The sequence below is a fragment of the Solanum tuberosum genome, unplaced genomic scaffold, assembly GCF_000226075.1.
Source record: "Solanum tuberosum cultivar DM 1-3 516 R44 unplaced genomic scaffold, SolTub_3.0 scf00025, whole genome shotgun sequence".
NCBI classification, from domain to species: domain Eukaryota; kingdom Viridiplantae; phylum Streptophyta; class Magnoliopsida; order Solanales; family Solanaceae; genus Solanum; species Solanum tuberosum.
The window spans coordinates 1,777-15,990 of NW_006238951.1; the positions used below are offsets into that span (position 1 = coordinate 1,777).

General features: G+C 32.0%; 1 protein-coding gene across 1 annotated transcript; it reads left to right on the plus strand.

Moving 5' to 3' along the window:
* Positions 1 to 236: 236 nt before the first annotated feature.
* Positions 237 to 8,285, plus strand: LOC102587220 (vicianin hydrolase-like). Its single transcript, XM_006341275.2, has 13 exons — positions 237 to 410; positions 1,556 to 1,625; positions 3,039 to 3,097; positions 3,186 to 3,261; positions 3,617 to 3,694; positions 3,773 to 3,860; positions 3,938 to 4,190; positions 6,143 to 6,258; positions 6,978 to 7,195; positions 7,476 to 7,507; positions 7,596 to 7,698; positions 7,774 to 7,882; positions 7,963 to 8,285. The coding sequence occupies exons 1-13, from the start codon at positions 249 to 251 to the stop codon at positions 8,138 to 8,140; spliced, it is 1,542 nt and encodes a 513-aa protein (XP_006341337.1). The 5' UTR covers positions 237 to 248; the 3' UTR covers positions 8,141 to 8,285.
* The last annotated feature ends 5,929 nt before the right edge of the window (positions 8,286 to 14,214 follow it).

Consider the following 14,214-nt stretch of genomic DNA (forward strand, 5'->3'; position numbering starts at 1 on the left):
ATCTTCCAAAGTACATAAAAGATCATTGATGGTTGTACGACATATGTGGCTGTTGATTTATATATGTCACATGCATATAGTGTTTCTTTTTTTTTAAAATAATAATTATTTTTATGATAGCTGGCATAAATAATAGAGTAAATAGAGGGAAGGACTAGTTGAACAATAATGAGTTCAATATTTTTGTATAAATAGGGGGCATTACACAAGGTGTTAGACAGAAGCTAGAGAGGCAACCAACAATCGCTATGAGAAATCTCTTAAGCTTCTGCATTTTTTTCCTTATAGCTCTTGCAAATTTGTTTTCTCTAACGAGAGCTGCAATCCCTGCAAAGCGCTTTTATGCTCCATTTAATCGAACTAGCTTCCCTCCTGATTTTGTTTTTGGCGCTTCATCAGCTGCTTATCAGGTAGTACTCCTATAATATAATATAATATATTACTTCAATTTTTCTACATCCACACGCTCGGAAGCGCACATATATATTTCTACCACTACCTCAAGTTGATAGAATAATATATAATAACTGGCTTCACAACGCAAATCTTTTATATATACATTTTTTAGGTCAAAACTATTGTGCTCAGGTGAATTATCTAACAACCTTCCGAATTTTCCCCTCCTTTGTGCGTGTGGGCTTTATTTTTGTTCCTGATTCAAGCACCTGAATAAATTTTTTTTATAAAATAGTGAGAATTGAATATACAGCTTAACCATTTTATTTAAGAATTATTAAGCTACTTATGCTTTTATTTATTTAATTGTATCTTTAATATTACCTACCTCTCACACACACATATATATATACATGCCTTTCCGTGAAGTATAATACTTGATCCGTCTCATTTTATATGAGCTAGTTTGATTTGACACGTAGTTTAAGATAAAAGGAAAAACTTTTCAACTTCATAGTCTAAAATAAATGATAGAGATTTGTGTGACTATAAATCATTTCATTAAAAGTAAAAAAGAATTTTTAAAGTTCAATTGTTACTTAATATAAAAATGTGTCATTCTTTTTGAAAATGACTAAAAAAGAAAGTGAATGGTTTAAGGGAAAATTGTATGAAATAGCAAACTATTAATTCAAATTAAATGCTATAGCCATAGTTTATTTTAATTGTAATTCGCAGCAAACATCCCCTTTTTTTGCCATCTGATTCGGTATACAATTAGTCATTTTATACATTTCGGTATAAAATGCGTTTGTGTTTGTATAAAGTGAGAGAAAAATATATTTTACAAATACAAATATATATATATTTTCGTCCTATACATTTATAATTATACAAATACATATCTTATTATACAAATTACAATGTATAAATGAATTTATACAAAACTGAACAATTTGTATAAAATTGGATGTTTGTAGCTAATTATACAAATCTAAAGCTCCATAACAAATGTTTGTTATGGAGCGCAATTATGCAAACTATAGCTATAACATACACATATGATTTTTATATTTGCTATATATAAAAGTTGCTCGTTTAATAAATTGAGACAGAAGCGGTATTAACTTTTTTTTGTTTTTGTTTAATGAGCTTTCAGATCGAAGGAGAGGCGCTTAAAGGAGGAAGAGGACCTAGTATATGGGATACTTTTACTCGCCAGCACCCAGGTTTCATCATGAATTAGCATATAATACAACTCTAAAAAAGGACGGAACAACAAAGTTATCTCGGATTTGAAATTTACACTAGATATCATTTAAAGTATTACTTCCTCCGTTTCAAAAAGAGTGACCTAGTTTGATTTGATACAGAATTTAAAAAAATAAAGAAGACTTTTTGAATCTTATGATCATAAATTAAAGTTATGTCAAATGTATAAAATTGTCCTTTAATTTTGTGGCCTTAAACATATATACCACGTGAAAAGTTGAAATTTAAATGTTACCAAAATTGAAAAAAAAGGTCATTCTTTTGAAAAGAAACTCAAAAAGGAAAGTAGTCATTATTTTTAAAACAGAGGGAGTACTATTGTTAGGTTAACAAAAATAAAAATCACAAAAACATAAGAAAAGTGTTGTTGGGTTCAAATCCAAACCCAAGATAATACTATATACCTTACACTTCACCAATAATGCAAAATTGAACATTGCTTTAGCGATCACTGGATGTTGAAAGCTTGAAGAATATGTAATCCAGAAAATAACTCTGCCTTCATGGTTCCGAATATGGGCAGAAAGCTAGGGCGGCTACTAGATGTGATTCGCTTCTATATAGTATATAATATATATAGTTACCCAATTTCAATGTTTATGGCTCCTCTCCATATTTCTCAACAACATATTCAGATGAGTGACATCAGTTAAAACAAATGGGTGTCTAATGTTCTTACTTATTTTCCACTATTTGATTATAAGAAAATATTATCACAAGAATATTTATATATATGTTATCTAGAAAAAAATTATGGAGATGAGATAGATGGTTGAGTGGTGGTGCAGCCTGCAGGGGTGGCTATCGTCAAAGGGTGGGAGTTGGGTGTTTTAGGTGGGTGGGAGGAGACGATAAACATTAAACATAAAATGTCGCTTATGCAATTTGTTTTTCTTTTATTAGAAAAATAATTTTTTTCACGAATTTGGTTTCCTGGAGAAAATAATTTTCAAACATAGAAAAATAGAAAAACATATTTTGGAAAATGTTTTGCTCCATTCCAAACAATTTCGTACTCATTCATTCCATGACTAAATTAAAGAGCATCAAAATCAAATATGATTTTCAAAGTTCATAATTTTACATAGAACTTTTTACTGATATTCTAATGCGGGAAAAAATTTGAATAATATATATATATATATGTGAAGTACAAATGAAAGATTTACAAAATGAAATTGATGATGATAAGTATCAAATTTATAGGAAAATTGATATTTCATACCAAAATTAGAGTGTGTTTTTCAAAGTTTTATATTCTTAACTATAGTAACTATGCTTGTTAATTAGGGAGATTAATTAACCTTTTTTTTTGCTTGTTTTTTCATATGATATAACTCTTTCTTAGCAAATATTTCTCCAAAATACAGAAAAGATCTTTGATGCTTCTACAGCAGATGTGGCTGTTGATTTCTACCATCGCTATAAGGTATACATATATGACATACAATGCATGTTCGTTGCACTTTTTTGTCCCTCTAATAAACTGCATATATATGTTTCACTGAATATTATAGGAAGACATTCAACTGCTTAAGCAAGTGGGATTAAGAGCTTTCAGGATGTCTATCTCTTGGTCTCGAATTTTACCATGTACGTAACAATTGATTACTTACCTATTGTTAAAGAATAAGAGAAACTCAAGATATGAAATAGGTTAAATAACGTGGTTCAATCAACATGTATAACTGGAGTAAAGATTCACGCTACTAAATATCGACTAGGCTGCTACTTCTTGTACTACCTCAAGTTGACTAGTAGCCTAGTGCTAGTGTGACTATAACTCCAGTTATACATGATAATTGGACCATGTTATTCAACCTGTTTCATATATTCAGTTTCCCAAATCTTTAACCCTTATAACTTATGGATGTGAAATATATTTACAAGGAAAATTATGTATAGTTAATCTGCTGAAAGCTTTGTTTCCTTCTTGTGTTTATTTAAGATGGGAAGGTTAGCAAAGGAGTGAATCCAGAAGGCATCAAATTCTATAATGATGTTTTCAACGAGCTAATCGCTAATGGTAATAATATCTCTCTCATTAATTGTCCTCTCTAATTATTTATAATACTATCCATTTAATTAATAAACTTTTCCTTAGGTATAACTCCTTTTGTGACTCTATTCCATTGGGACACACCACAAGCCCTTGAAGACGAATATAAAGGGTTTCTCAGCTCAAAAATAGCGTAAGTAGGAGCTGATCAAACATTTAAATAATAAAATAATTGGAGCTAGCACTTAACATGAATCATAATTAATTCAGGAAAGATTATGGTGACTTTGTGGACATTTGCTTCAAAGAATTTGGGGATAGAGTAAAGCATTGGATAACTCTAAATGAACCACTTTCTTACAGCATGAATGGATATACAAAAGGAACCTTTGCACCAGGAAGATGTTCTAAATATGTAGGTAATTGCACTGAGGGTAACTCTGCTACTGAGCCATACATTGTTGCTCACAACTTGCTTCTAGCACATGCAACTGCTGTTAAGATCTATAGAGATAAATATCAGGTAACTAATTACTAGATCTACCTCTTTTTCATGACACAACTTTTATTTTTATATATTATATTCTCTATGTCCAACCATATTGACACGTGGATTAAGAAGAAGCAAGTGATAGAGGTAATTTTACTAAAATCATCCATATTAAATACAAGTCATCTAAATATTTAAAATGAATAGTATTTAATAACAAGGGTAAAATAGACACAACATAGTAAATTATTTATTGATTTTATAAACTGGACAAATATTGTTGGATATCCCAAAATAATATAGTGAATAAGTAATAATGGATGGTGGCCAGAGTACTTGGTATCATGAAATAACACCCAAGGTGTGTTGGCCTTGAATTTTGTTATCTAGTAGTATCTCGTTTATTTTTCATTTAATAAGATTATTTAATTTGTCATAGTTTGGGTGATTATTCATAGATATTTGGGTTGAATAATACTCCCTTTATTCTCTTTTATTAAAATATATATTCTCACCATTTTAATTTATTTGTCTTATTTTAATTTGAAGCATATAGTTTAAGAAAGTAAAGAAGAATATTTTAAAATTATTTAGTCTTAAATTAATGATATATATGTAAAATACACCTTGTCATTTAATCTCATGGGACCTTAAACAAGTGAAAAATTATAGGGTAAATTTTAGGAATCACATCGTTTTAATATGAAATTACAATCTATCCCTTTTTAGTTTGTAATTACATTAATCCCTTAAAAAGTCACACAAACCGGATACATAATATGTAGCTCAGATACATTAAAGAGTATCTCGGATACATTATAACATAAACCGAATACATAATATGTAGCTCAGATACATTAAAAACTAGCTCGGATACATAATATGTAGCTCGAATACATTAAAAACTAGCTCGGATAAATTATAAAATAAACCGGATACATAAGATGTAGCTCGGATACATTAATATGTAGCTCGGATACATTAAAGAAAATAAGGGATTTTAGAGGTTTTTAGAAATAGAAGGGGATATTGGAAATAAGGGAAACATAAGACGTGTATTTCAGTAATTTTTCCTTATAATCAAAGAATTATCAAAAAAGAAAGGAAATATTTTTTTTTTTTTAAAAATCAACTAAAAAAAATTATAAGATAAAGAAATTGAAACAAAGCTATTGAGTGCAAAATATAAATTGGACACATGGGCGGAGCTACCTTGCCCGAGGGGTGTCGCGCTAGAAAATTACATTTTAGAGGTAGGTCAAATTTTGATTTTATTCCTATATATATTATAGTTGACACTCATTAAAACTATATGAAGAGTTAGCTTAGTGGTTAAGGAGCTACATAATCTCTCCTTAAATATATCTTTGGCCTGGACGTCTAGTGTTCAAACCTGAAGCGTTTTTTTTCCACCAATTTTTAAACGATTGACTTAAATAAAGTTGACTTTAATATTTTATTTTTAAAAAAGAAAAAATATAATTTAGGGATTTAGAGTCTAGGATTAAACAAATCCCTAATTTCAAAATTAAAGGGTTTGAGGAGGAAGAGTCCAAAAAAATCGTTTTTGTTCGCTGCTGAGTCGCTGCCTTCGCTGTGACTCTTCGTCGGGCGTCCGCAATCTCCGTCCAAAAAAAGATGTATTTATTAATATTTCTAATGATGCTATTGTAAAAGCATTTCAAGAGATGAAACCGCGTCAAGTACGATTGTGATAATGTAATTATTTTTGCTTTCATTAGTAAAATTTATTTCGTTGATTTTTCTGTGTACTTACTATTTTGTATTTTGACACCCCTCAATATAAATCCTGGCTCCGCCACTGATTGGACAATTATAAAGTAGAGTTGGGTGAAACTATTAAGTGGATTTAATTAAGTAGAAAGCCATATATGCTAGCCATGCATAATTAAGAAATCACAGATATTTTTGGGCCGTTAATCAATCATATATCCTTACTGAATATATTTGAAATATAATTTCAGAAAAGTCAGAAAGGGCAAATAGGAGTTACTCTGGTCACTCATATGTTTGTGCCCAAAATCAATACACCTCAAGGACTCAAGGCCCCACTAAGAGCTCTTGATTTTATGTTGGGATGGTAAGTGCTACTGACCACATTAGCCACTGCCACATGCATGACTTCTTGACACTCTAAGTAACTTGCAACTTTTTTTTATTAGCTAGATATTACACATGCTCTCTACCACTCTTGGCGTCAGCGGGTAATTATGACTTTTAATTTTGGGTATACATAAATAGACACTTAAATTTATATAGAATTGAACAAATAGACACATTCGTCTTACATGACACCCTACCTGACAATTTTGTGACCTACGTGTATTATGCCATGTAGGACACATGTGTCTACTTGTTCAATTTTATACATTTTTAGGTGCCTACATGTGCACACTCAAATTTAGAAGACATAGTGATCCGCTGAAGCCAAGTTAAGGGTCATGTTTATGTATTATGCCTTTTTTTACTGCTTTGATCCGCTAGAAAAGACAACTAGAAATCAAATAAAACTACTGCAACATATTCCCTCTGTTCAAATTTATGTGATAATTTTCATTTTTCAAGAGTCAAACATTTTAAATTTGATTGAAAATTTGCTCATGAAATCTTCACATTTTTTGAAATGAAATTTATATATGTGTAAACTATGTAAAAAGTATATAAATCACAATAATTGACAATTCAAAATATTTATTAAAAGATATATAAAAAATTTAATCATGTCTAGATGATTGATAAAACGATATATATTACATTAATACAGGTGGATAGTAGTTAATCTCTTATATATTAATACAGGTTTTTGGATCCAATAACATATGGTGATTACCCGGCAAGCATGCGAGCTATGGTAGGGCATCGACTCCCAAAATTCACAGCTGAGGAATCAAAGCTAGTGAAAGGTTCAATGGATTTCTTAGGGTGTAATTACTATACCACATATTATGCTTCTCCATTGCTCTCTGTTAATAAAGTTAATCTCAGCTACACCACTGACAATCATGCTGATCTTTCACGTAAGACAACAAACAACCTTTATTTCATACTTCTTTTGTCACAATTTATATGACACATTTCGTTTTTTGACCGATAATTTATTCATGAAATCTTCAAATTTTTTAAAATAAAATTTATATATTATAAGTCATAATAATTGATAATTCAAAAATATTTACAAGATATATAAAAATGTATGGTAAAAATACTTATTTGAATATTGAAATTCGAAATGTGTCGCATAGGGGTATATATCTTCTTTAGTTTCAAATAATTACTTTTTTTTTTCTTTCTATTAAGCATTAAAGGACGGAAAACCTATTGGCACACCGGTACTCTTTCTTTCCTATTTCTTTTCTTGTAATTCAGAATTTTCTCTTCAAAATTTTGACTCATATATATGTTAATTAATGTGTGTAGACTGCCTTGGATTGGCTTTTCATTTATCCAAAAGGAATCTATGGTCTCATGCTTCACATCAAGGAAAAGTATAACAATCCTCCCATTTACATCACTGAAAATGGTACTTACCTCACTTTTGGTGGTCTTCAAAGATTAGTGTAACATAACTGCTAAAATATTTTACATCAAATTTCAGGGATGGCAGAAGCCAATAATAGCACAATGTCACTTAAAGAATCTTTGAATGATGATATGAGGATAAAGTATTATGAGGGCCATCTATTGTTTCTATCAAAAGCTATAAAGTAAGTTTTCTTCTGTACATTTTTTTGTTTTATTTTGCGAAATATTAGAATCTAATGTAAATAAGTTGCATAATGTGAAGGGCTGGAGCAAACGTTAAAGGACATTTTGTGTGGTCGCTCTTAGATGATTATGAATGGGATGCTGGTTTCACTGTGCGATTTGGCCTCACTTTTGTTGACTACAAGAATGGTCTTAAACGATACCATAAGAAATCTTCTTACTGGTACAAGAAATTTCTATTGTACACTGGCCTATAAATTATGTTACTCTTTCTAGTAGCTCTACTTTGGAAAATTGCATTTTAATTTAGAGATCCATGTGAATTTTAAGAGCTCTACTTGCACTCTCTGTTGAGTGTTGACAGAAAATAAATGACGTTTACTTTTATGTCTTCAAGAATAACATGGGAGCACCTCCCTATTAATTTTATCTACTTGCTTGCTACATTTGTTTGCCAAGCCTCAACATTTTGCAATTTATCTCTTTAATTTCAAAATCTGTCAAAGATTGCACAATAACGACCAGTGTTTTAAAAGGTGAGGGCGTGAGGCGGGGCATTTTACTTAGCATAGGGCGAGGTGTAAGCCCTATGGATCTTTAAATTTTTAATTTACAATATAGTATAATACTATTATAACGCAAAATTATAAAAATACATCAATAATTTGAAATAATTACAAACATGATTAATGAAACTCGTAGAAAATAAAATTTTTAACGTGATTATACAAGTATAAACAATCTAATATCTTAATTGTCTAATGATAAAATAATCATTATTCCTAAAATATATTATTATCATACCATACAATTTACTCCTCTAGAAAAATCAATAAAACTTACTAGTATTATAATAAAAACATCATTGCATCATGAATAAAAATAAAATTATTTTCAAATAGCTAAATTAAATATGATAATTTTGAGACATATGACAAAAACATGAAAACTAATGATAAGTGAAAATGTAACATTTCGCTATATATTTCTAAAAGAAATATTACATAATATATAATCACCCTAAAAGTGTAACCAAATAGTAAAAATGCGATACAATAACTTGTTATTTAAGTTACTCTCAATCTTGTTATTTCTATATATTAAAATACTATTAAGTATCATTAATTTATTCAAGAATTATGAGGATCAATAGTGTTAACTAAATAATTTAAAACATAATTTATGCAAGATCTGTTAGGCGAGCCCCGAGCGCTGGGTGTTGAGTGTGCTTAGGACGTACAGTCAGGCACTTAGAGCGTAAGTCTTACAAAATTAAGCACGACACTTGTGTCTCGAGGTGTATTTCTAGAGTCTTGCCCCATGGCGAGCCATAACAGAATCTTTTAAAACATCGATTATGACAAGACCAAGTCAAACCAAAAGTAGTAGCTTTGTAATGGGAGAGAAGGCAATCATCAAATAACTGGTAAGTAAAGCTAAGCTATGGACTAGGTTCTCACTCTAAGCTATTGGGGTTTGAACCCACAACTCTAGCACGAGAAAATATTTCCATAGCCCGTTCATACAACTGAGCCATCAATAAGATATTTTACGGGGTTCAAAAGTCAATATACATATATATATATATATATTTATTTAATTTTCTAATACAAATATATGGTCTACGAAAAAGCTAGTGGATTCATTTGAACCCATCAACCTCCACTTAGCTATGCCTCGAAGTGTACATATTCAAATGAGAGACATGTGTTCTGTTTAAGTTTTAAAGGTTAAGATTATATTAAATAATTCTTTTTTCCATTATCCTAGTTGTTCAATAAAAACAGGACACATGTCTCTTATCTAAATGTGAACTTGACGAAATGAAGAGAAATTACAATAGGGAGGACCCGAGCCCCAAAAGTACATAAGCAAATGAGGGAAAGGGAAGGGTGAGTATGAAAAATATTCAATAACTTTAATTGGCCATGGCAAGAGTTAAAGTATGAAATAAAATTTCCCTTTGGAAACAAATGCATATGGGATATATAACTATTAATCATATGTAAGATAACAAAAATATCTTTATCATTACATATATGTAATTAATGACAGAAAAAAATATAACAATGTGCACAATAACTCAAATATAATTTGCCAATAGTACTGCTCAAGGAAGCTAAGCATCATCGATGGATGCAATTCATGAGAAAAAGATCAGAGAAGAAGAACGAAACTGGGAAAAATCTCTTGAACTAATTTTCATTCATGAGTTCATGTGTGTTTATACTAGGGAAAGACAAAATATCTGACTGATCAATACAACTGACATACAACTGGAAAAAATTCAGTAGTGGCACAGTAAGCTCTGTTAGTAACCTATTAAGCCAAACTAGTTCACTTAGAACTTTCCTCAAGACGCTATACTCTGCCTTTGCTGAAGATAGGGATATAGTCTCTTGCTTCTTGGATTTCCAGCTAAGTGGACTATTGCCTAAGAACACAATATAGCCACTTACTGACTTCCTAGAATCAGGACATGCATCCCAATCAGAATCACAATAGGCCTTGACAGTGTATGATTGGTCATGTGACATGAAAATTCCTAAAATGTGATCTTTCTTGAGATTTCTCAATAGGTGGAATGTTGCTTGCAAGTGTGGTTCTCTTGGATCCTGCATGAATTGGCGAAGGTGTTGCACATTGTATGATATGTCTATTCTAGTGTTAGTTAGGAAATTCATCTTCCTAATGGGATTTCTATAAAATAGAGGTTCTGACAAGGGAGTTCCTTCTTTGGCATGGAGTTTCACTACAAGGTCTAGTATGCTTGTAACATTGTAAGCTTTCAACATGTCAAGAACAAACTTCCTTTGTGAAATGATAAGTCCATCCCCTTTATTGAGTACCTCCATCCCAAGAAAGTAGTGCAACCTTCCCAAGTCTTTGATTCTGAACTATCATCTATATATACAACAACAAATATAGTGTAAATTTCAAGATTTCGAATGGAAAAGTGAGTAGTCATTCAATGAGTGAGTATAACTTTAGAGTACAAGGCCTTAGCCAACTTGGCATACCACTGCCTATTGGCTTTCTTTAGACCATATATGGATTTCTTCAACTTACACACTATCCTGGTTTATGTACCACTAAACCTAGTGGCACCTCTTATATACCTCCTCATGCAACTCACCATGGACGAATGCATTGTTTACATCAAATTGGAAGATGTTTCGGCCCTTCTTTATTGTTAATGTTAACACGGCCCTGACAGTTTTAATCTTAATCAATAGTGAGAAGGTTTCTGTGTAATCAATCCATCTTGTTGAATGTAGACTTTCACTACAAGCCTTACCTTGAACCTTTTAATAGTCCCATCCGCCTTATGTTTCACCTTGTACACCCACCTTCACTCTATGGCTTTCTTGCCACTAGGTAAATCTACTAGATCCCAAGTGTTTGCATGCAATGCCTCAAACTCATGTGTCATGGCTAGCTTCTAGGAAGGGTTCATAGAAGCCTCCCCATCTGAAGATGGTTCATTATCACTGCTGCCTTTTCTAACAAGTGTTTGGCTCTTATGCTCCAGGTCTTCAGGTGGTATGTGCTGGTGTTTGGAGAATGCAGTATTGAGGCAAATGCTGGCATTATGTAACTGGCTAAGTCTTATTTTTATTTATAGTTTTAGGTATGATGTAATCATGCAAGTATATGAGTAGTTTGTGTGACCTAGAGGGTCTACTTGTAACTATAGACTCAACTCTGAGAACATCATTAGAAGGTTGAGTGATAGTATTGGAATCAACTGGATGATTAGATGAGGTATGAACTAGAGTGTCACTTGCATCAACTACATTGTTTTCAACATTTTGTATAATATGTGGTCCAATTTCAGTATTATGAGTTTCTATGAAAGGTATAAAATGCAAAATAGCAAGAAAAAGAGACATAAAAAACTACAACAAAAGGAAATACAACTTCTTTAAAGATAACATTTTTGGAAATATGTATTTTCGTTGTGGACACACTAAGGAATTTGTAACCTTTTGATCCATAAGGATATACTATGAAGGTATGAGGTGTTGTCCTAGCTTGAAACTTGTCTCTGTTAAACTTTGAAAAAGTGGGGTAACAAAGACAACCAAATGTTCTCATGTAGGAGTAGGATGGTTTTGATTTATATAGTAACTCATATGGAAATCTTCCCTTGATGTGGGAGGTAGGAAGTCTATTGATGATGTATGTGCCACATAATACATACTATCCCAGTACTCTAGTGGAAATTTGTATTGTAAAAGGAATGCTTCGACAGTTTCTAGCAAATATTTGTATTTTCTTTCCACTATACCATGTTGTTGTGGTGTGTAGGAGAATTTTTTTTCATGGATAGTTCATTTTGATTTCAGAAAGAATGAAGTTTATGTGTTGACAAACTCAAGGGCATTGTCAGTCCTAATGGTCTCGACACTGGTTTTAAACTGGGTTTCAATCATGGATATGAAAGTGTTTAGGTGTTGCTCTTACAAGTCAGTAACTGAGTCCATGTACATATGCTATAGTCATCAACAAGGGTGACGAAATATCTATAGTTATCATGTGTGATCATGTGTTAGGGGTGATGAATGGTAGATTTATACTTATTTGAGGCCTATTTAGATCAACAATTAGTGTCCTCAATGCCTAATTGTGTCCTATTCTAATAATATTTTGATTATTTGCAGCTATGAAGGCTAAAGGACAAGGCAAGGATGAATGTGTGAAAGAATGACCAAAACTATGAAAAGAATTGTAAACTCCAGATTGTTGATCGCCTACAAATAAGAGAGGATCGCCCAATGGGTATGACCTCGCCCAAAGAGACAGTGCACAATACTTGAATTAATCGAGGTAGGTCGGTGAACCAAAAGGGGAATGATTACTCGCTGAATGAGAAAGACGAACAAGCTGACCATCACCGAAAGGAATAGTACATGAAGAAAAATTGAAGGCTTGAAAGGCAAACAAAGGTGGTACTCGACGATAAGCTGGATGTGAAAGGAAGACTCAAACGAGATCGCCTACTGAGGTTCAAACACTTGAAGCCTAGAGAAAGAGAAAGGGGAGCTGGAGAGCATTTGGCGATTCGCCTAGTATGATCGGCAAGCCCGACTAATGTCACCTAATGGGTCACGTATTGAGTTTTGGGCAAATTTTTGGGGAAATTATAAATAGCCCAAAAGAGAGAGAAAGCAGAGAGTTTAGAGTTTCTAAGTCCTATAAAATAGTTAGAGAATTTTGAGACCCATCTTTGAGAGAGAAACACTTTACTTTGTGAAGAACACTTTAGTTTTTGGGGGGTTTTCAACTTTTGCTCTTAAATTGACAATTTGAAGTAGAAATTCAAAATGGGTATTTCTTGTAATTTCTAATTTAATGCTACCCTGGCTGCTTTGATGAAAGGTATAATTTCTTACTCTTTGTGATGGGTGGCTAAATCCCAAAAATATAGGGGTGGAATCATGGGGTTGAGTGTTGATTTAATATAGTGGGTATTATGTTATGCTCTATTTTACTGTTGTTCTTACATGGATTTGGGATAGTTAGCATGGGATTAACTTATGAGTTAAGGTTGCAAACTTAATTCCTACTTCCGATCTCTGATTGATGCTCAAAAGAGATTGATTGAAGTGGGTAATTAGTCCAATACTTGCAATTTAGGTTTGATGTCTGTAACTTGCTTGAAAATAGAGGTTATGGGTCGGATCTATTTGCCCTATTATTGCATCGAATGAAAGAATAGTGTAAGGTATTGAGTTGTTTAGTATAGATCATAGATGAGACCAGAAGGAGATTCTATGAAATGATGCTATGAGATTGAAAGAAGATTAGTGTTATTGAAGATGACCCAGTCTATCCATGAATGTTCATCATTATAGAGAAACACAATCACCCCTATCTTACATTGATTTCCAATCCCCACACCTTAGATTACTTGTCACTTATTTGAATTTCTGAAATCATGACTTAATTGTGACTTTTGATAACCAAATAATTTTATTAATTTGGTGGAATCATCTACCCACTTGTTTTTATTGCTGCAAATGAATGAATTTACATTCTTAATTTCTTGGTAGAATTCCTTTCCCTGTAACATTCTTTGCGGGATTCGATCCCAACTCTTAGTTGGGTATATTTGTTGACAACGAACACTTACCATTTTAATTGGTTTTAAAGAGTAGTTTGCGCGTTATAGAAAATGGTGCCGCTGCTGGGGAGTGGTGGTTGACAATTCTATTTAAAAAATTAGTTTGTAAATTTGTTTAGTTGTAGTAGATTATTGCTTTGTGTTGTTGTTTACTGATTTGCAGGTCTAATACAATAAGTGACCAAGGTAGATACAATTATAGTA

Bases quoted from the DNA above. Each gene is read 5' to 3' on its own strand.
- LOC102587220 (XM_006341275.2), top strand. From the start codon at position 249: ATGAGAAATCTCTTAAGCTTCTGCATTTTTTTCCTTATAGCTCTTGCA. The intron at 6,259-6,977 runs GTAAGTGCTACT...ATATTAATACAG, and splicing joins CTTGATTTTATGTTGGGATG to GTTTTTGGATCCAATAACAT. The intron at 7,883-7,962 runs GTAAGTTTTCTT...CATAATGTGAAG, and splicing joins TTTCTATCAAAAGCTATAAA to GGCTGGAGCAAACGTTAAAG.